Source organism: Pelecanus crispus, chromosome 26, assembly GCF_030463565.1.
Source record: "Pelecanus crispus isolate bPelCri1 chromosome 26, bPelCri1.pri, whole genome shotgun sequence".
In the NCBI taxonomy this organism is placed as follows: domain Eukaryota; kingdom Metazoa; phylum Chordata; class Aves; order Pelecaniformes; family Pelecanidae; genus Pelecanus; species Pelecanus crispus.
Genome location: NC_134668.1, coordinates 1,424,387 through 1,446,447, shown reverse-complemented (window position 1 = coordinate 1,446,447; position 22,061 = coordinate 1,424,387). Strand labels below are relative to the sequence as shown.

Genomic DNA, 22,061 nt, shown 5'->3' with positions numbered 1-22,061 from the left:
CGAGACTTCGTCTCCCCACCGCTGCGTCGGGCGCGAGCGCGTCGGTTCCTAGCAGCGGCCCCTCGCCAGGGTGGGAGAAGCGAATTGCTGGCACACCTCGCTTCCCCGGGGCCGCGGCAGTGGCGGTCTGTCCGTCCGGAGCGGTGACTCTGCAGCTCTCGGCTGTCCCAGGGGAGCTGGCAGCTGCTCTTCTCCCGTCTCTGCCCGCTCCAAGTGTCCCAGGTTTGGCTTTAAGAGCTAACGCCGTTTCCCGTGCACGCCGCGGAGCTGCGGCGGTGGTGCTCTGCGTGCAGGGGGGGCGAAACCCTCTGTGTTTACCGTGGTGTTCGTCCGCAGCGTCGCAGCTTCGCTACCGGGACCACCGCTTGCTGCTGGCATCGGCATTCGCTTTCCTCTTGGAAAGTGCCCGGAAAGCACCGCTCAGGCGGGGAGGATCAGTGTAGTCTGCTGGGGTTGATGGTAAAGTCGGTGTTGGTGGTGTTAAGCCCAGGGCCGCAAAGCAGCGTTAAAGGAACTTGGGGTGAGTAACTCGTCTGCTCCGAGAAGCTGTTGGGCACTTTTACTGGAGGAGAGTCCGAGCAGCTTCTGGAGGCTAACTCTGACTGAGCTCTGCTTTCTCTTTCAGCAAAGTACCTTAAAGATGGATATAGAAGACTGTAATGGACGATCTTACATATCTGGTATGTCTGATCTTGATTTTTGCCCGCTATTTTGCGTTGCTAATATTTTAAGGTGCTGAGTCTCACCCTCTGGGTATAAGCTGTCCTGTGCCCGGTCGCTTAGCCCGAGGCTGTGCTGCTGTCACCATCGCAGATTAAGCATTGAGGAGCAGTGTTCAGAGCAACAGCGGTGTTTCTTAAGTATCTGAGAAGCGTTAAAGCCGATGGCATAATAAACAGCTAATTTAAAAAACGGTACCTCGGCTGAGCCTTGGAAGTTTACGCTGAAGTTTACGCGCTTGTGTCTTCACCTGCCGATCCAGTGGGCGGCTGTCAGCACGCCAGCGGTAGATGAAATTTCAAGCCTTGCTGCAAGCTGAAAGGAAAACGTATTCCCAGCCATGGCTGCGCAGTCCCGGTGCTGGGAGCTCTTGGGGAGGTTGGTCGTTCCTTCAGGGCTCCGGGCTGTGCTCACGAAACGGGCGGTTTAGTCCCGCTCGCCGGGATGCCGAACCCGCGGCTGGAAGCGGCGTGATGTTCCAAGCCGAAGCATTCTAGGATTCTATGATATTTAAGACCCCCGCAGGTGATCTCAGCCGTGCGCCTTGCCAAGTCCGGCGCTGTTGTTTATCGGTGTGCGTTAAGATTAAACCCAGGCTGAGTTCCAGACGTAAAGCCATAAAATGTCCGTGGGGACAGGGGGAGGCGGCACGGGGCTGGCCGACATCTGGGTGCTGGAAGCTGCCGGTGTGCCGAACCACTCCGTAACCGGCGGGGTCGCCCGGACCGGAGCTGCCGTGCTGGGGGTCGCAGCCCCAGTGACCGTGTCCAGAGGGGATCCCGGTGGCACTGGGGGGGGATTTAGATTATCTGGTCGCCTGCAGAAACCCGGCTCGCAGCCGGTACGGGCTGTAAGTGAAAGCTGGCTTGGTGGGATTTGTTCTTATCTCTGGGACGCTGATGTTTGCAGTGTGAAAACACCTCAGTTTGTCCATGTCAGCTCGGGAGAAGAGGGGGATTAAAGTAAGACCTGATGTAGATTTAGAAGCGGCAAAGCCAGAAGAAACTCTCACGATTGCCTAATCCGGCCCCGGCGACACGAGAGGCGGGAGGACGCCTCTGCGCGAGCCCTGCGAGCTGGGGGAGCTGCGGGGTGGCCGGGGATGAATGGCTCAGCGGGGATGAAGGTCAGAAGTTGAAGTGCATTGGAAGGGAGAGAGGACCCCGGCTGTTCTAACGAGCGGTTGCGGTGGCCGGGACTTGGTGCATTGACAGAGCTGCGCGGGGGAGCTTGCGCAACGCCCCTTCGCATAAATCACCTCGCATCCTGCCCGTTCTGACAAAGTTCATCCTCGGAGCTATTATGTGCTCCTTCTTTCTATGAAGCTTTCCTCCCATGCCTGGAGGAGCCCTGCTCGGGTTAGGCGCTCGGCTCTTCTCGAGGCGCTGGCTGCAGTTTGCTGCTCGGGCTTTGGTTGCCAGGATGTCTCCGTTAAATAACAAAACGCTTCCCCGAAGCTGCCCCATCGCGCTGTGCCAGGGCGGCTGCCTGCTGAACGCGGCTGCTTCCTCGGCTTCGCTCGGCAGAACCGCGGCTGCCCAGCGCTCGCCGCCCTCCTCCAGCGGCGTTTGGGCGCCTGTGGGTGCACTCGGTGCCGAGGTCCGTGCCGCCCGCAGAGCTGCGGCTTTGCTTTTCCTCGGGGAGTCCCATGGGTGAGCCTTCCCCTTTTCCCCGCCGTCCCTGCAGCAGGTCCGTGTTTCCCCGCGAGCGTGGAGGTGCCGCAGCCCGGAAAGAAGGTCTGAAAAGAGGCGACGGAAAAAGCCTGTCTCCCTCGGTGCAGCCCGAGTCCCCCTCGGGTGCATGCGAGCTTTGAGCGCTGGAAGTCCCGGGAGCCCAAGATTTAAGCGGCTCCTGGAGTTTGGAGGGAAGGGGAACGGTTAAAGGACGGAAGAAGGGAAGAGCAGCATTACAGGAGCTCTGCGGGGCCATCCCGGCCAGGGTGGGCTTTCTTTTTTGAGTTCCGCGGTACTTGGGGAGCAAAGCTTGTGCTGCCCAGCCTGTCTGCCTGGCCTGGGGGTCAGGGCAGGCCTAACGAAGATCAGCTCATCGTTAGGGTCAGGGTCAAGGCCTGCCAATTAGCTGCTTCAGGTCACCGAGCTGCTGCGGATCTGAAATGACTAGAGGAAACAAACAGCAGCGCTCTCGAAACTTGTTTCTGTGAAATACGTTTAATTAAAACGAACTCTTAAAAAAAGAAAAAGTTCATGTTCGTCAAATAGCGAGGTAACCAAAAGCCCGGAAACTCTTCATGAATGTGAAATACTTTTTCTCCTTTGAATTCTTCACAGGAAAATAAGTCAGTTTTGAAACAGCTCTGGTAGAGACAGAGTCGTTACCGCAGAGGGGATAGGAACAAGGTGGAGGCGGGCAAGAGACCTCTCCATGCTGTGCGCTGGTTCGTCGGGCGGCACCTCCTCAGGCTGTAAATCCTTCTGTAGACACTTAACCCAAAAAAAGGGCATTCGGATCGCGCGGGCAACGGCTTTGCTGCTCTCTGCTTGTGTGGGTCCTGCCTGCTGGGCGGCACGGCGCCATTTTGCAGATGGTAAGAAGGGCTGAGCACCTCGGTCTGCCCGAGCCGGCACAGCTCCGCACCAGAGCAGCCTCTCATCAGCCTCCCCGTCCCAGACCGAGGACACCCCGCGTACGCAGGGTGGGATCAGGTCCCTGTCCCGCCGTGGTTTCGCTGCGGGATGCTGCCCTCCCGCGCTCCCGTCCCCTCCCCGGGATGGCCCAGCGCCTTTGGAGGTCTGCCTCCGCTTCTGTTGCCCCTGTGTGTGCATCTCAGAGGCTGGTGGAAGACGGGGGACATTTTCAGGCCATCCCCCCCGTGCTCTGCTCCCCAAAACAGCCCAGGTCTCCTCCATTTTACCCTCTTTTATTTGGGTGCCGGGCACCTGAGAACAGGGTTAAACGCTGTCGGCTCCTTGGATAACTGGGCTACAGACAGACGAACCGTCTCTTGCGTGACGTTCAGGTTTCCATTTGTTTTTTTAGAGCAAACGAAATGTGACCCAATATTTCCTGAAATCTCAAGTCTGAAAAGTTATCAGAGAGGGGAAATTGCTGAGAGACTGTCGAAACCAGGCGCTGGTTGCTCCCAGGGGTGGGATAGCGCTTCAGCTCTCGCTGTCGGCAGCAGGCAGCCTGCCCACCTTCCCGGGGCTCCGAGCCGCTCGCAGGAGCCATTATCGGGGGGTCCCGGTCTCAGCCCCGCTGCTGCACGGAAGGAAAAACCCCGTCCCCCGTGTGTGGGGTTGATTTTTGGAAGGGGGGGGTGGCAGGTCCTGGCTGAGGTCCGTGCGGCTCTGCGTGGCTTCGACAGCGATCCCTCCCGGGGGAGCGGAGGCTCTTGGCAGCGCGAAGGTTCGTGCTGGCCTGACCCCTGTTTCGGGCAGGGCTGGGTGCCAAGGATCAGCTCGGTTATCCCTTGGTGCTTCCAGTGGGAAGGAGATTGGGGATCCTTTGGGATAAGAAGGATCCTTTGGGGTCCGGAGGATGAAGCTCGCTGGCTGAGGAGCTGACCTTTGAGCTGAAAACAGGATGCCATGCCCTGCCTTTATGCTTGAAAGGACCAAGGAGAAATTAACTTTTTTTTTTCTCCTTAACGTTTAACTTAAACTCCTGTTTGGGGTTTTTAACCTTTCTCCGGTACATCGGAGATTGGCAGCAGCTGGGAACAGGCTGTAAAACAGCGCAGCGGGGTTATTCGTGCTGTCAGCACCACCTGGATGCTTTGTTAGTGAGCCCTGATCTCATCTTCAGGGTTAAACCCGGGACCAGGAAGGGTTTTGGGGTTGGTTTTTTTTTTTTTCTGTAGGATGGGAACCGCACGCCAAGGTAAGCTCGCCTGGAAATGCTGCCTAAAAAAAAATTTCCTTGCAAGCGCGGCGCGAGGCCGCGGTCTCGTGCGTGGTGGCTGTGGGCTCTGGCCGTTCGATACGGACACGCTTGCATACGCAGGGCGCTGGGAAGGTGTGCAGTGCCTCTCCTCTGGGCTGAGCCTCTGGCGTGCTCCGGGTCCGGACACACCGGGTAGCTGGGGGAGTTTAATATGAGACGTTTTTGCTCTGTTTCTGGAGCTGAGGACTGAGGCTTCGGTGTCCCCATCCCTTATCGGTGCAGGAGGGTCGGAGCCCAAATGAGCCATTGCTGACTGTAGGCTGACACTGGGGATGATGCTGGTCTCCCTCCAGTCATCAGATCCTCTATTTCCCACCAATATTTTTGGGTCCTGTGCCTGGTCGCTGAGCCCCCGGGCAGCGTTGCGAGGGCAGAGACCCCGCAGCATCCCCGGTCCCCCGCCCGCTCCCTCCTCTCCCTCCTTAGAGCATCATCCCCGGCCGGCTCGGCGCGGCTCCGTGCTCCCCAAAGGCTGCAGCCGCCTGTCCCTGCGCCGGGGAGCAGCGCAGCCCCGGTTCCCGCTTGCCATGCCGCCTGACTGTAAAATGATGGTCGTTTCCCTCGCTTCCAGGAATCTGCTCTTCCTGGAAGGTGAGTGGCTGCGTGCGCCCTGCCAGCAACGCAGACATGCACACGCAGCCTGGGCTCCAGCGCTGTTTCCAAGGAGTTGGCTGTGATAACACTCCAGGGTATCTCCAGCAAGGTAGAATAATGCGAGTTAAACGGGAGCGGAGGGCGGGGAGTGGGGGGAAGGATCCTGAAATAACTCTGTGCCGTCTCCGCTCGCTCTCCGTGAGCGGAGGAGAAGGGGTGCAGGGGGTTGCTCTGGGCAAGAGGGTGATTTATAGGTGTCTGAAATCCCCTGTGCTGGCAGGGAGGAGAGGGAAGGAAAGGCCTGACCCCCCTCCGAGATGCCCGTGGAGGCGAGTATGAGCGAGGTAGGCTCAGGACACTGCTTGTGACGTGCCGAGACCCTTCGAGAGGGTCGATCTAGCCCCACGCAGCGGCTGTTGGGTTTTCGGGCAGCAAGACATGCCCCCAGCCCGTAGAGTAACGCACGGGGCTAGCTCCCTCTCAGGAGGGTGCTTTCCTCCGCGGAGCTCGTTGTTCAGCCTCCTCGTTAACCTCTTCTGCCGTGGCTGGCAGCGCACGTAGGCTTCGCATGACTCAAACTCGCTGGCAGCAGCTTGCCAGCCTCGCCGAAGCGTGGGGAGGGGAGAGGGAAGGGTCCTCGAAGTCTCTCCTGCTGTGACCCCAGGAGGAAAGAAAAACCTCTTTAAAATGCTGCCCGTGGGGAGTTGGGAAGGGTGAGGATGCTGCTGGAGTGTCCGAGCTTGGTCTCAGCCGAGCAGCGATTTAGAAGATGCTGTCTCACCGAGGGCAGTTACCATAAATGATTCCCATGCTCAGCGAGGCCGATGAGCTCAGCGTCCCAGTAGTCATCAGACAATGGGATGAACTGGGCCTGGGGAGCACCGAGAGGAGAGTTTCTCCAGATGCAAGTATTTAGAAATAACATTCCCAGCTGTGCTAAAGGCGTTCACGGAGCTTCTGCACTTTCCATCATGAAACTCTGCTGTCCCTGTCCCCACGGCATTGCCGAGGAGCGGCCGCTGCAGGCAGCTGCCCGGGTCTTGGGCGTGCAGTGGTGGGGCTGGCAGGGGACCGGGGGTTTTCTGCGTGCTGGCAGCCGGCGGGTCTCACCGGAACAGAAACCTGCTAGCCCTCGAAGGGGAAAAAATGAGTCTAGCCTGCTGTGCAAATGCCTTGGGCTCGAGGTGATCTGGTAGGCAGCTGTATCGCTGAATTTGCTTTCCAGTGTGAATGGGCAAGGGCCTGTTTCCAGGGACTGCAAGGGTCTGTCTGGGGTGGGCTCGGCTTCCCAGGGACATGAGCTTCTGCTTGGGAATTGTCACTTCAGCACGGACTGGCGGGGAGGGGGACCCCGGTGCCTGGCGAAGGGACCCACTCGCCCGGGCAGAGCACTGGGCTCAGCCTGGCTGGTCAAGGCACGGGTCGTTTAGGCGGGGGATCGATGTTTGTGCATGGGGGGGTTGCCTGGCTCCCCCCCCGGCTGGCACCTTTGCACTGCAGCACCGGCCGGGGCTCCTGTGGAGCCCTCCGGCGTGGCATGCCGACCCCTCTCCCCTTCTGCAACCTCTCTGCAAGCCGGCGAGGAGAGCAAAGCGTGCTGCTGCCGTCGGCATGACGCTGGCTCGGGGCTCTTGGGTCTGAGGAGGTCACGGCTGGAGGACTGTGGTCCAGAAAGCACCGAGCTCCTGTCTAACACCGTGCCGGTGTGCGTGGCAGATGGTGCCATTGGGGTAAAAGCCGTGTCCTCCAGCCCTGCAAAGGGCCCGTCGGCAGCCCCTTTCCAAAGCAGAGGTGCTGGGAAGAGGGCTTGGCGGGCTGAAGCCGGTGCAAACCCACAAGCCGTGCTTCAGGCATCACTCACTCGTGTTTCCCTCCTCCCAAAGGTAGTGGGGATTCCTCTCTGGAGAAGGAGTTCAGCTCAGCGATTGTGGGACCCACGGTGAGCACACCCAACAGCCAGCACTCCTCCCCGAGCCGCTCTCTCAGTGGTGAGTACGCCGACTTAAACTGAAAAAAGCCATGCCAAGGTCTGCCTGTTTTGTCCCCGAACCCTGCACTCTCTCAGGCGTGACATAAACTCTGACTTCCCGCTGTGACAGATTTCTCTCTGACTCTGACTCTTTGTTTTCCGACCGAAGAGGATAAAACCCTGCGTTGGTCTCTGCATGGAGCAGCTGCTGGGTTACTGATCCTGGGCACCGGCTGTTGCTGAGCCCGGAGTTTTTCGAGTCGGCTGTGGCGATGCCGAGGACTCGGGGTCTTTCCTTCTGGTTATGAATTTCACCTTGACTTTCAAGCAACTAAGTGTTCCAGACTGTTTAATGATCACAGTTTTGGAGGGGCTGCAGAGCCATTGGTTGCTTTGGAATAAGTTATTTTTTTACATCTGTCTAGATGGCTGGGTGGGAAATGAGAAGCTGCTCCGCTTTCTCTCGTGTAGTAGCTGGAGCAGGTTGGAAATCTGCAGCGCGCACGGCAGTTCACGTAGCAGCAGAACTCTGCGTGAACGAGTCTGTTGGGAAGTTATTTGTGTAGCTGCGGGAGATTTGGAGAGCCTCTGGGCACGTTCAGATACACCAGGAATGCCGCAGGGTGGTTTAAATGCACCACCAGCTCCCAGCCTTCACCTACCCCTGGCCAGTCTGTGCCATTTTGTTCAGGCACCAGCTTTGCCACAAGAAATGCGCAGAAGAAGCAGGGAGGCAGCGAGCTCCTTGGAAAACTCCTCTTCTGCCGGCCCTTGTCACCTTGCCACGGCACCGCAGAGCGGGTGCGTGCCCCCCGAGGTCTTGCCCGGCCGTGCCTCTGCCTCCGCGCGCTCTCACCCGGCAGAGTGCCGTCGGCACAGTGCTGTCAGCCAAGCTGGAGGCTGGCACCCGACAGGGAACTAACCCTGAAACGGGACCAAGAATCTCCCGTCTGCAACATGAGACTTTCCATCTCCTTCCCTGCCTACTGATGGAATTCTGTGCTTTTTATTTAAAATGAATGAAACTGCTTTTTCCGTTATATCTAAGAACGTCCCCCAGTAAAATAGGTCCGATTGCAGAGTTGTCGCAGTCTGTCCCTCGTCATGGCATGCCGCCCGCTCCCGTTGCTCGCTGCGGCGATCGATGGGAAATGTGACGTTTCCCTTGCGCGCTGAGGAATGGCGTGGCCCTGGGTGAGCCCGGGACGGCTGGTACAGGCCTAACTTGCAGAGATGCCATTTGCATCGCAGCCTTCTCGGGGCAGCAGTCAAGTTTCCACGGGCCGTATGTGCCACTAAGTCGTGTTGACGCATGAAGAGAAGCAGCGCCGAGAGAAGATAAGTTGGCAAGTCCTGCTCTGAATTGCGCTTTCGGTATTCAAGAGCTGACAGTTGGGCCGTCGTCTACCAGATTGACTCAACCAACACCGAAAAGATCGGCGCTGCTCTGATCTTGCCTCTCTCCTGGCTTCCAGCGTGCGGTTGCCTATTGCTTTTCCGTAGCAGAGAAACTCCCTCGTCATTTATCCGCGTGGGCTTCCAGCAGTTAGGTGCTTGGGTAGGTCCTGGCATTTGAAGTTGCTCTTTCCGAACCAGGATAAAATAAAGCCAAAAAAAATCACGTTTTCAGAAGGGGTAACGTTATGAATTAGCTCTGTTGCCAATTTTTTCCTTTTATGACTTGCTATTTATTTTACATTTGCCCTATAAAAACGCTTAGAAGCTCCGCAAAGAAATAAAATCTTGGCTTTTTTCGCAGAGGACAGCTCTGAGAGGTAACGCAGCCTTTTCGCTTGATCAGAAGCAAAAGGAACGGAGCACGTGGACTGACTGAAAGGACAATAACGATCCCTTCCCCTTTAACAGCGGGATGCTAGTGATGGTATTGCCTCTGATCTGACTTGACTTCACAGCTGGTTCATCCAGCAAGCATCGTGCCCCAGAGGAGCAAGAATATTATATAACCTGTTCTGCCAGCAGAGACTTCTCTCCAGTGAGACCAGACCCTGCATTGGTTCTGAAAGGAGAATTACAGAACAATAGTTGGCCTCCCTTCTATGCCCAGAAAAAAAAAAAAAAAAAAAAGTCCCCAGGGGAATGGGAGGGAAAAAAAACACCAAACCAAAAAACCAAAAAAAAACCCAACCAGAAAAATCAAAGTGCAGCAAACGTCAACTCATCCAGGCAGCTCCCGCCACCGAGAGAAGAGCTTTTCACTTCGTGTTTGTGCACAGAGGCGTCTGTTTGCGCTGGGTCTCCTGGATGCTCCCAGGGGAGCGCGGTGGCACCGGCCAACGCATAAATAAAGTTCTGCTCCCCCCGCAAGGATGCTTCAGCCGCGGAGTCTCCTCCCAGTCTGCAGCCAGCGGTGGCTTTGGCCAGTGGCTCAGCAGACGGCCTGAAAGTGCCTGCGATTGCCAAGGCCGGGTGTATGCACAGTTCACGTTGCCTGGAGCCTCTCTGGGAAGGCAGCATTGTCTGCCGCGAGGATCCAGGAAGGGAAGGAAAGGAGCGAGAGCCAGAATTCCTGGGCTCTTCACCCGGCAATAAACCTCACGCAGGCTCGGATGAATCACTTCCATGCTGCTGCTCCTCGCTAATCCCCCCTTGCGAAGCTGTACCTAGCCCTGGGGAAGAGCCAGAGCCCTCCTGCCTGCGGTGGAGGAGGCGGCGCGGAAGAGGGGCTTCCCTCTCCGCGCACGTGGCCCGGCTCCTCGGGGGCCGCGTCTCCGCCGTTCCTGGGGGAGCTGGAGGCGCGGGTCTCCCCGGGACCGGGACCGTCTTGCCGCCGCCGTCTCCGCTTTCCGGTGTTCGCGCGTCCTCCTTGCCCGGTAAGCGACCCAAAGCCTTCCTGCTCGCCCACCGGGAAGGATCGTCCCTGCCTCAGTCCATGCAAGAGTTTATTCAGACCCCCCCGCAAGGTTTTAAAGGTCAAATCCTCCGGCTGGTTTGGTACCCTGGATGTTACCAAGGTTTTCTCGGATCCCCTCGGCTGGTACGCTGTGTTTGCCGGCGTGCCGCAGGCATCCCCGGCCCGTGGGTGAGCGTTCACGCTCTCACAAAGAGCTGAATGAGCCCCAGGGGTCGAGTCAGCACCAGATCTGGAAGCTGCTGGGATTTCTGTGTGGTTGCGCTCAGTCTGCTCCGTTCTCACGCCTGTCTCCACAAGGCAGCTTGGACTCTGCAATCTCCTACCCTCCGGGCAGCAGCAGAGTCTCCTTTGTGTATATAAAGTTCAGTTTCCTCCAGCCCCCACAGTTCTCCTCTTAAGGGATTGGGAAGAGCCTCCTGCTTTAAATGGAAGAAATAAGAATCTGATATTTAAAGGGATTCTGTAAATATTTTGTTTAAGCCTGTGGGCTCGGTGCATGGCCATGTGGGTGACCTGGATTCGACTTTACTCCATCGTCATCTTCCTCCGGCCTGCCAGGACCAGCGCTACGGGAGCAGGTAGCGGGTGCGATCGGCCGAGGAGCAGCCATCCCCGGCCGGAGAGTGCCGGGGAGCCTTCCCAGGGGATTCCCTCTTGCTCCCGGCTGCTGGCGATGGCTTAAAGTGGGAGGAAACTTTTCAGTTTGATCATTTAAAGACTGGGTCTCCGAACAGGCGACTTTTCACCAAGGCTGAGGGCGTCCCGGCGGCAGCTCTCCCTCGAGCAGAGGGTACGGCTGGCGTCGTGAGGTGGGACGACCGCTCGGACGCTTGGCCGAGGGAGGAAGCTAGCAGGATCTGGGTGGACAAGTTCATCAGGAGGTAGCAGAGGGAGGAGAGGGAGAGGTTTCCCCTGTCCTTCCCTCTCCCTGTCCCCACAGAGCTTGCTGGCAGCAGTGGGAGCGGAGCGGTCGCCGTCGTCTCGGGGAGTGTTTGATTTGTGGCATTCCACAGATCATTAGAGCAGCCGGGAATGTAGGTCAGGGCTGGCGCATCCCCTCGCCAGCCTCCGCTCCTGGTGCTGCAGGAGGAAGGAAAGGTAGCAGCGGGGAGGGAAACCCCAGGGGCTTTGCTGCGGCAGGGAGACCCACCTGCGGCCCTGGCCCCGCGCCCCTCCATCGTCCGGCTTTGGTGGGCGTCCTGAGTGCCGTCCCTCCGGCTCCTGCCCTCTCTCTGCTCTTGCCTGGACCAGAAACGCTGCGGGATGGCTGCTCCCGGGAGCTGCCAGCCCTTGGCTGTGGCACCTCGCCCTGGTCCCTGCCATCGCTCACGTCCGCTTCCCTAAATTTCACATGAGCTTTCTCCGGGTTTTCGGTGCCTGGATGCCACCCCACGGGTGTCCCCTCCCTGCATTTGCCGCGATTCCTGCAGCCTCTTTGGCGGTTGAGGGAAGGGGAAGAGGCAGAGCTGCCTGCGGGGAGCCCGGCCCGAGCCGGGGCAGGCAGGGCTGCGGCGATCAGCGTGCCTGGGGCAGGGGGGGTGGTTTCAGGCAGCACCGTCCTGTTCGGTTTCTTTTTTCTGCCTTTAGATAGTTGATGGATCCCAGGTCGTGTAGCAAAGATGAAAACTTGCGGTGAAGCAGTGGCTTCTCTAGCGAGCCGAGCTTTGCTGACTGTCCAAGAGGCTCGTGTTAGACTCTCTGTGCCCGTGGATTTTGAGCCTTTACTGATTCAGAGAGTCAAAATTTGGTGTCTTTGCTTCCTCTGCAGTACTTTAAAAGCACGAGTGGTTTTTCTTTCCCCCTCTGCCTTTGAATCCAGGGAGCTAAATGTCTTTTTCTTCAGTCAGTCACCTCACACGGCGGGATGCAGAGCAGTAATCTTTGGGGTGTGCAAACAAGCCATCCGGCCCGTAACCTCGTGCGATCCGTCTTTGGTATCTGTTCTTGAGTAGTCAACAAAATAAGAGGATGTACGTTTATCGCAGACAAATCGCTTAACGCATCACAGTATTTCTTGTAGGAGTAAGTCTTGCCTAAGTTGTGCTCCGAACTTCTTTAACTTAAAAGCTTTTTTCTCCTCCACTGACTGTTTTATCCCTTCTGCCTCCTCGTAGCAAACTCTATCAAGGTGGAGATGTACAGCGATGAGGAAGCCAGCCGGCTGCTGTCACAGGATGACCGGATGCTCGAGAAGGAGGACAGTGTGATCGTGGAGGACTCTCTCTCGGAGCCCCTGGGCTACTGCGACGGCACGGGCCAGGAGCCGCACTCCCCCGGGGGCATTCGGTTGCCCAATGGCAAGCTGAAATGCGACATCTGTGGAATGGTGTGCATCGGCCCCAACGTGCTGATGGTGCACAAGCGCAGCCACACTGGTGAGTGGCAGCCCCGAGGCCGGCGTTGCTGCCGGGGCAAGGGCAGGATGGGCTGGAGGGAAGCAAATTTCTAAAGCCGGGCGGCAAGCCTGTGTTGGCTGGTGGGCACAGATGCCATGGGAGATGGGTGTCAGGTCTAAGATGCTGACCACCGTGATGGCGGCCAGAAGGTGCTAGCGAGGAAAAGTCCAGGGAAGTGCGTGTAGCTGGGCTTTCCTCGTCACTGTCCGACCTCCGGCAGCAGCTCTGTCACTCCCCTGGTTAGAGGTCACATCCAGAGCACTGCATTTGGTAATTAACCCAGGGCTTTCCTTCTCAAACGTGTTCAGCACTGCTGAACCTGCGAATGCTTCTGGTCTCCCGGGCTGTTGATTTGAGAGCCGCTCCTCTGCAGACTTCGAAAATGCTTTTAAGCAGGAGTTTCACCCGCTGCTCTGGTTTTTGCAGGAGAAAGGCCGTTCCACTGCAACCAGTGCGGAGCCTCCTTCACCCAGAAGGGAAACCTCCTGCGTCACATCAAGCTGCACTCTGGTGAGAAGCCCTTCAAATGTCCCTTCTGCAACTACGCCTGCCGCAGGAGGGATGCGCTCACCGGCCACCTGCGAACGCACTCTGGTGGGTAGCTCTGGCCAGCCACGGGCTGGGAAGGGAGGAGGAGTGCAGGGAGGGAACTCACGATGGTGGTACAAAACCAGGGATTTGAGCCCAGCTTTCAAAACTGCCAGCTTCGAGCTCCAAAACGACAGCAGCCAAACTCGCTCCGCTATCGGCGCCCGGCTCGCTGCAGTCGCTACGGGGCTGCCGCGGTGCAGAGCCGACCCGCCGAAGGCAGAGCATGTGCCCGGGGCAGGTTGCCTGGTTAATGGTCTGGGAAATCCGGTGACCTGATGGGTGCCTGCGGGGCTTTGTGCCGCCGTGTTCCAGTCGTTCCTGGGGCGTTATTGCATCTCTTTATAAAAAAAGATAAATGTTTAATAGATTTTATTGAGTCAAGATAGGTCCCGCCCTTGGGTGTGCCCTGCCCTAGTGCAAATGAGTGCCGAGGGGTTTTGTTTGTGTGTTGTTTTGACATTGTCCTTTTTAAATATGACATTTGAGATGTGGTTTTTCTCCCTCCGGTTCCGTGATGTAACAGCTGGCGGGGGCCATGGGTGGGAGTGAAGTACGCCCGCCGGCCCCCTGGTTTGTGATCGTTTTCCCTTGATTTGCGTACCAGCGTGTTTCTGTGGTGCTGCCGGGGCTTTTAAAGTTCACGCAGATGGCTTTGAACACCTGTGACTCTAACCTTTCGAGTGCTCTGTGGAAATGAGTGTCGTGTGCTTCCTTGAAGGAAGAAACCTGTCCCCTGATGAGCCTCTTCTCATCACAGCCGTGCCCAGGAGCCGAGAAACCTGCTCCCCCCCTCGCAACCTGGCCCAAGACCCCCAATTTTCTTTAGGTTTCTGCCCTGTGCCCTTCTCAGTGGGAGGGCGCGATGCTCTGCGTTTAAGCTCCCGTCTTGCTGGGAACGAATCTTCCCGCTTTGCTGTTTCTTTTGGGAGTTTGTCATCTCTGTCCCACACATCTGAGACTTTCTGGAGATGCCGGAGGAGAATCTGGGCAGTTTGACCCCTGGAGCGAGGTGCCAGGTTTGGAACGGGGCTGTTGGTTCTCGCCTGGTGCCTGCACAGGAGGAGGTTTTGGGGGTTTGCAGGAGCCTTCCCATCCATTATATTTTGTCTCTGGACAAAGCAGCTGCTTCTCAGCGTAAAACTTTTTTGGTCTCTTGTCTGGTTCGCCAGCCTGGCCGGAATATGGCAGCGGGTGCTGTTTCCAATACCGAGGTGATCGGGAAAGAGTCGGTTTTGCCCCGGGGGAGGAAGTGAGGTTAGCGGCCTCGGGCTTTGCCAGTTAATGGGGAGCAGTGCCAAAGAAATCCTTTCCCAATATTTTTTCCTTATCTCTAAGGGCGGGGGGGTGGAAAAAAAGCAAGAAGGCAGTAGTTGGAGGCAAAACCCTCGTGTCATTAACTCTAGAGAGCAAAGAGCGCCTGTGTCTCCTCCCGAGGGTGAGGAAAGCCAGCGGCAGCCCGGCTCCCCACGAAGCACCGAAGCGGCTGCTGGGACCAGCTGAGCCGCGGCCGCTCCGCCTCGAGGCCTTCAGTTCTCCCGACACGAGTCCTTCAGTCTGGAGCAATCAGCATCATCCGTCTTTCCTCCCCTCCCGCCCACAGCTGCTCCGAGCGGCAGCAGCTCGGCCGGCGCCGAGCCGCGCTCCATCTTGGGCAGCGCTGCGTCGGCTCGGGGAGGAATTACCGCGTGGCGGAGCAGAGGGCTTTGGCATCCGTCCGCCACCAGCTCGCCTCGCCGGCGGCTCTACCCTGCGCCCTTCAGGGTGCTGCTGCCGAGCCCCTGCCCAGGGACCTTCAGCACTTGGGTTTTTTGGCAGGGGACGGGTGCTCTGAAGCTGGGATGGCTCCTGGATTTTTGAAAAAGATCTTCTGGTGTGTCTGGAGCAGAGTGCCATCAGGAAGGTCTCTGTTCTTTGCTTTGTTTAAACTCTCCCCTTCCCCTCCGTGTTGGAGTGTGGGGTTTTGGGGTGTTACATGGCTGAGCCCCATTCCGGGAACCCCGACTCGCTGGAAGCCCAGATGTTCGTGCAGGCGGATGCGCAGACCCGAACCGAGGGGCACGTGGCTGGTGAGCTCCTGCTCCGAGCCCACCTCATGCTCACAGGGGCTTTCTCCTAATTAATGTGCTTCGGGGGTCCCCGAACCGTCCAGAGCCAGGGATGCAGGGTCATTTCTGGACTCCTTGGTCACGTCTCCTCTTGTGGGTCGAGATTCCCCTCTCTGGTTGTGCCCATCCACCCCGTTCGCCCTCGCTGAGCGTCCAGAAGTGAGTCCTTGGCAGAGCTGTGCCGACGTCTCCCCGCTGCCAGGCATGCAAAGGGTCGCCCGGAGTCCTTCAGTCAAGAGACACAGAAATGGGACAAGCCCTCGCAACATATCAAACAAAAATTAGTCTTTATGGGAGCTAATTACTAAGAAAACCTTCGTTTAATGTGGATTTCACAGGCGAAAGTCTAGCGGTTACCCTGCCTGGGTGGAAGGCAGTGGGGCTTGGCTTTCCCTCCCTCTGCCTTAACTAGAGGCATGTGTGTTTCATGCCATCCCCATGAGGGACGCTGAGCTTTCATCTTGGAAGATGTGCTGTCCAAAAAAGTGAGGTATTAAAATCCAGATCAAACACGCTGCGTTGCTCCGAAATAGATCAGAAGCTGCAGCCCACACCCGGGACAGCTGAGACGAGCTGCCGGTCCCTCGAGACCTCCCTCCTTTTTAGTCCTCGCCGCTTCGCAGCCCAGTAAATAAACGAACCTGGAGCTTGTGTTCGGAGGGAGCCTTTCTGGTTGTTGTGCTTGGTCGGAAGGAACTTCTCCTGGTGGGGCCCGGCAGCGAGGACAACGTCCCCCCTCGCTCACGTTTTGGGTATTCCGTGGGTGAAGAACTTTGGGGATCCTAAACAGACCTCGCTGCTTGCTGGAAGCCTCTCGTTCGCGTTATGTGACAGACGGACCGAGTCCGTCCGAGACACGAGCACGTGTCGGTGGGTAAATGATGATGTTTTTCCAAGAACAGGCTAAGGAGTAAAAGGGAAAGCGACTGATCGCCAAGGCAAAGCCCGGCTCGGGACAGAGCCTCCGTCCTTGTCCTGCAGCTGCCATAAAACCCTGTCCCTGAGCCGTAGCCGAGCCCCTGCGAGGGGAAGCCCGGCGCAGGCTTAGCAAACCCCCGCGGCAGGGCATCGCTGCGGCGCGGGCAGAGCCCGGAGGAGCCTCAGCGCTGGGAACAAGGCCTTCGCCGCCGAGGTGTGCGGGCAGGAGGACGGCTCGGTCCCCATGTCCCCAGGCAGCGATCCCAGCGCGGTCGGGCGAAGCCCAGGTCCCAGGCTCCTCCATGTCCTGCTGTCCCCAGCACCCCGAAACACGGGCTGAGACGGGGAAGGGGAAGGCTGGATCCTGAGGAAATAACTTCAGGGTATTCATGCGGAGCTTCCTGGCTGGGAAAGCCAACCCCGATCCCAACGCAGCCGTCAGGGGAGGCTTTGTGAAGCACAAACGCATGCAGGGGTTTGGGTGGTGGTTTTGTTTAGGAGTAACAAAACCGAGCCGTTTGGGGAACTCTTAACTTTAAAAGCTGAGCGAGTGATGGAGATTAATGAGACGTAATGGAATTTGAAGTCGAGGCTCTCCCATCTAAATTGCTAGATTTGAGGAGTAAATTCCTAACGCGCATTTTTGTGTTTGTACTCGGAGGCTAGTGGCATCCTCGCCTCCCTTGGGACCGGAGTAAACCAATATTCAGCTGCTCTGCAACAATGCTGCTGCCTGGGGAGGGCTGGGAGGAGAGATTTGCACTTGTCATCGCCTTCTCCGGGTTGATTTCTAACGTGGAGCTTCAGTGGTGAGATCCACGGTGGCTCCTGGACTCCCAGATCTGCCTGAGGCTTCTCCGAGCTGCCAGGCTGGGACTGGGCAGGGGTACGGTGTGTGTGGACGCGGCCGGTCGTCTCGTTGACCACTGCTGTTTGGGGCTGCCGCGGTGGTGTTTGGACAGGGCCCGGTGCAAGCTGTCGCAGGAGGAGGTGCTGGCCCCGCTTCCGAGCCGCAGCGCAAAGCGCTTCACATGAATCCAAGTGACGAAGTTGGGGCGGGGGGTAAACGCGAATTCACCTACAGCCTGCAAATGTGTGTGTGATTTTTTATTTTTTTTTTTTTTTAAAAAGCAGTTAAAGGTTAAACCACAAGCTGCAAAAACCCCCAAACAACCCCTTAAATCTGACAGGAACAGAAAGAGCCTGGTCCAGGCGCGTCTCGACAGGCAGCACGCTCCTCCCCGAGCCTCGAGCCCGACGGGGCGAGCGTCTGTCACGGGGCCGGCTGATGCCCCTGCCAGCGCATCCTGGGTGGAGGGCAACGGGCTCCGGCTTCCAGCAAAATCGGACGCTTTCGGGGCATTGCCCCACTGCTAAAACCGGCCTCCCCGCCCCGTGGGGCAGGGGCATGGCAAGCTCTTGGGCTTCTCCCGGATGCCACGGTCCCCGGCTCTTGCCTGGCGGACCATGTCTCCCTCCCCAGCGTGGCTCGGCTCTGATTTGGTGTCCTGCCTGGTTCGGGAGGCAAGCGCCCGGGTGAGAGCGATGGCCGGGGAGAAGAGCGTGCGGGGCTGTGCTCTCCATCCTGGTTGAGTGCCTGGGGAGGGGTGCGAGGGGCTGCAGAGCCCACCCTCCTCTCCGGCTCTGCTTCCCCGCGCTTGCCTTTTTTGCCCATTAGCAAGATGCTGCCTAACGAGCTGCCTCCCCCCAAAAGGCATCTGAGCGTGATCAACCTGCGGCAGCAGCTCCCTTGGAGCTGGGATCCCTTCCCCGCCCCGGCCCCAGACCATTTAATGGGGTGGGGACTGCTTTGCCCTTTTTCCCCCGTGCCCGAAGGATGTCGGCTGGTCTGCTGCCCAGGTACCGCTGCGATTACACCTAATTAGCCATCACCCGGCGAGCGGCACAAAACCCCCGTGTCAGCATTTGCGTTTCCCCATCCCCTGCGCAGACAGCGGCCTCGTGGCGCGATGGAAACTGCGACGGGGTTCAGAGATACCATCTCCCCTCGGGAGGGGTCACGATTTTTCCTTGTAAGTAGTCTGCCGGTTAAAACGTGCAGATAATAACGCGGTGCGTACAGCCTGTCGCGAGCGGCACCCCCGGCTCCGCAGCACATGGCGGCCGCTCTCCTTTGTCTGGCGGCCGCCGGCCAGCAAGGCTGAACGCTGACCTTGGGTGGCTTTGGTGATTTTCAGTCAGAAGTGAGAAAATTGGGAGAGATGAGAATAAAAATGTGTCTGGCGAGTGTCTTATCACGAATCTGGGGCGGGGGGGGGTGTGCATGCACGCTCTGCACAGCAACCCGCCACCGAGCACTTTGTGGCGAATGGAGGGTGAAGGAACGCTTAGAAATGTTTTAAAAGTTGGGGGATCCAGCTGCCCTCCTTAAATATTGCCTTTGCCATCGGGGCTTCCAGCACGAGGGTTTATGTGGAGGTGCATAACTTGGCCAGACAGCTGCTAGAAACCTGTATCACTGGTGTCTTGGGAGCAGAGCACAGGTAAAAGCCAAGTCTGAGGTGTTTTCATTTATGTATTTGGCCAAATTGTGATTTATTTTTCGGAGCTCACCATCTATCAAAATCCAGGAGCGTCCAGCCTATCTCCTGCGGCTCTCCGGCGGGGAGAGGCGTTTGAGGAGGCAAATCGTCAAGCTGCCGGGGTGCATGCGGTAGCTGCGTTTGGGGTTGATGGTGGTCAGGAGGAAGGCTGAGGGAGAAGCTGAGAGCTGCCAGTCACAGCTCTTGCTCCCAGCTCTGGAAACCGTTGCTTGAGACGTGCCGGAGACGTCCTTTCTCCGCGGCACGGCTAGATAGCGCGGTGGGCTGACGGCGAGGGTCACTGCCCCGCCGCGATGCTCCCCGTCGACCGATTCCTGCCGCTTTTCCCTCCCGTCGACGCACGTCCAGCCCTTTCCCGGGCTCTTCGGCGAGGGCACGATGTCTGTTCTTACGGCCAGGCTCTGGTTTGCGTGTTTTGCAGTCTCCTCCCCCACCGTCGGCAAGCCCTACAAGTGCAACTACTGCGGCCGGAGCTACAAGCAGCAGAGCACGTTGGAGGAGCACAAGGAGCGGTGCCACAACTACCTGCAGAGTCTGAACACTGAACCGCAGTCGCTGGCCAGCCAGCAAGGTCAGTGCCGCGGGGCGGCTGGGTCGGGGAAGGGCCGGGATCCCGCTGCCTTCCCTGGCTCTGGGGACACCGTGAGGGGTCCCGGCAGGGTGGGAAATGAGGGGTGTGGGTTCATTTTCCAGCCCCGTCTCTGGCTGATGGGGTTGAGCTTTGGGGATGTCCTTCCCGTTAGAAAAAGGGGGGGTTTCTGCGTGGGGGAGAGCGTGAGCCCCGGAGCTCTCCGCGCCCCGGCGATCGTGGGATGAAAGGTGCTATGCGTGTGCGATGGTTAATGCCGCAAAGCTCTGCAAGTGCAAAGGGTTACCTCCCCGGTTCCTCCCCTCGCCGCCAGCCGAATTTCAAAGCCCCCTGAATCGAAACACACCCTTGGCCCATATTTCTAGTGCAAGGACTACCAAGAGCGTTTTTCTGTAAATAACAGAACACGGCTACGCCACCACTGCGATGTAGGGGATTTACCCCGGGGGCCGGTGTCTGAAACGGGTGCCGCGTGGCCTGGAAGCACCTTCTGGTTCCTCCTCGGAGCCTGCAGACAGACCCCCCGCCCTGGCAAAGAGCCAAAGCCGGAGCCTTCCTGGCTCCTCACCCTCTTGGAGCCAGACCTGGTCCCTCTCGAACCACCGGTGCTTACGGCGAGGTTCACCGGTTAAGGCTGCCCGGACACTTTAACCGGATGATCCGTAACTTGCGGGGCAGGGGAATGGCGGAGCTGCCCTCGCCAGCAGCGACACGGGGCAGGTTTCTCCAGGCCGGGGTTGAGAGCCGGCAAGAAAAGCGAGGGCACTTCAATCCGTTGAAGCCGGCTCCTCTTCCCCAAAGTGGCAGGAGCGGGCCCAGCTCGATGAAGAAGGGAGGCGGACCGGCTGCCGGCGCTCCCCTGCGACCGATTCACCGACGGGGTAAGCTCTGGGCCTGGAGCAGGCAGCCCGGGAGCCTTTCCGTAGGTCCGTCCCAGCTAGCAGAGGGCAGGAGCGGCGTGCCTCGAGCGCTGGCTGCGGAGTCTCTGGCCTGGGTCGCAGCGTGCCCGTCCCTCTCGCCCCGTCCCGCGGTTGCCGGCTGAACCGGGTTTCCCTTGTCTTGCCAGGTGACGAGATGCGAGACCTGGAGATAGTGCCGGACTCTCTGCTTCACCCCTCGTCCGATCGGCCGACGTTTATTGACCGGCTGGCGAACAGCCTCACCAAACGGAAACGATCGACACCTCAGAAATTCGTGGGTAAGGGGATTTCCCCGCCCTTGCTTCCCGGGCAGACAGGAGAGAGGAGGGAGAAGGGTGGGGGGGGAGCCCCTGGTCGCTGGAGGGGGGCTCGAGCACCTGGCCAGGACCCGCCCCGAGGAGCTGAGACTGCACTTGGGCATGCGGCTGGCATTCGCACAGCGCCTTTCATCCCCGCGATCCCGGGATGGGGCAGGTCTCGCGCACGGCGCTGGGGAGGGAGGGGACGTCGGGGAGGGTGTTGGGGTGTGGGGGTGCACCCCAAACCCAAACCTGCCCGTTCTGACGCCGCTCTCCTTCCCGGCAGGGGAGAAGCAGATGCGATTCACCCTCTCGGACCTCCCCTTCGACGTGAACTCCGGCTTCGAGAAGGACGTGGAGATGGTCTCGGCCCACCACCCCCTCGACCCCTCCTACGGCAGCTCCCTGTCCCTGATGGGGGGGGAGCATCTTCGTCCCCTCCGGCTCCCCCCCACAAACTGCATCTCGGAAGTCACCCCCGTCATCAGCTCCGTCTACACCCAAATCCAGCCCCTACCGGGTCGGCTGGAGATACCGGGGAGCCGGGAAGCCGCCGAGGGGCACGAGGACGTGCCGGACGGGGTGCAGGTGGTGTACCGGGGCCGGGAGCAGGGCGTATCGCCCACCAACGGCTGCCAGGACTCGACGGACACGGAGAGCAACCACGAAGAGCGGAGCTCGCAGCTGCCGGCGGGGAACTGCGCCAGCAGCCGCCAGAGCCCAGCCTACGCCAAAGAGGACCCCAAACTGCCGGAGGGACCCCCGGCCGCCCGCTCCACGCCCAGCTCCGCCAAAGAAGCCCTGCGGGTGGTCAACGAGGACGGGGAGCAGATCAGGGCCTTCAAGTGCGAGCACTGCCGCATCCTTTTCCTGGACCACGTCATGTTCACCATCCACATGGGCTGCCACGGCTTCAGAGACCCTTTCGAATGCAACATCTGTGGCTACCACAGCCAGGACCGGTACGAGTTCTCCTCCCACATAGTGCGGGGCGAGCATAAAGTCGGCTAAAAACCCCCCACCGCTCCCTCCTCTCCCCGTTTTCCCCCCCACCCCAGCCCGCCCTCGACTCTTCCTCTGTCTCTAGCTCAGCCCCTCCACCCTTAGGGCATGGAACTGTTGGTTTTTCTTTTATACTCCTTTGCACTGACTTTGGCTACAAAAATATTTAAAAAAAAAAAAAATCAATAACTGAAAAAAAAAAAAAGAAAACAAAAAAACACAAACCAACCCCGACGAGGGGGAGCTCTTAACAATTTGCCTTTTTATAAATGGAGTTATTTAAATATTAACGGACTTTTTTGTGCTTTCCCCCCCCACCTCTCTCACCTCCCTCTGTTATTTATTGAGCTTCTTACTTTCTCTTTTTATAACTCTTTTTATTTTTTTTTTTTTCTTTTCTTTCCCGCCTGCTTTCCTCCCTAAAGTCTCACTCGAATTTTTGAGACTTATCCTCCTCCCTCTCCCGCCCCGGTCCCGGTCGGCTCTCCGCCGCGGCACGGGGGCCAACGTGCCAGCCTCGGAGCTCCGAGCCCTTTCCTTGGTGCGAGCCCGGCATTGCCCGTTCCCGCTCTTGGGCGAAGCGAACCTCAGATTAGGTGCTAAAAAACCCCCGGGACTC

At 58.5% G+C, this 22,061-nt stretch overlaps 1 protein-coding gene across 4 annotated transcripts; it reads left to right on the top strand.

Moving 5' to 3' along the window:
• The first annotated feature begins 490 nt into the window (after positions 1–490).
• On the top strand, positions 491–21,451 carry IKZF4 (IKAROS family zinc finger 4). 4 transcript variants are annotated; one of them, XM_075724954.1, is made up of 9 exons: positions 491–520; positions 626–680; positions 5,195–5,326; positions 7,101–7,205; positions 12,173–12,433; positions 12,881–13,048; positions 19,054–19,203; positions 20,288–20,419; positions 20,727–21,451. In XM_075724954.1, exons 2-9 carry the CDS (start codon positions 641–643, stop codon positions 21,449–21,451), a joined length of 1,713 nt encoding a protein of 570 aa, XP_075581069.1. In that variant the 5' UTR covers positions 491–520; positions 626–640. The 4 variants fall into 4 exon arrangements, with proteins under 4 accessions (XP_075581069.1, XP_075581067.1, XP_075581068.1 ...); XM_075724952.1 differs by lacking the exons at positions 491–520; positions 5,195–5,326 and having other exon boundaries at positions 631–680; XM_075724953.1 differs by lacking the exons at positions 491–520; positions 626–680; positions 5,195–5,326; positions 7,101–7,205 and adding an exon at positions 12,053–12,080.
• The last annotated feature ends 610 nt before the right edge of the window (positions 21,452–22,061 follow it).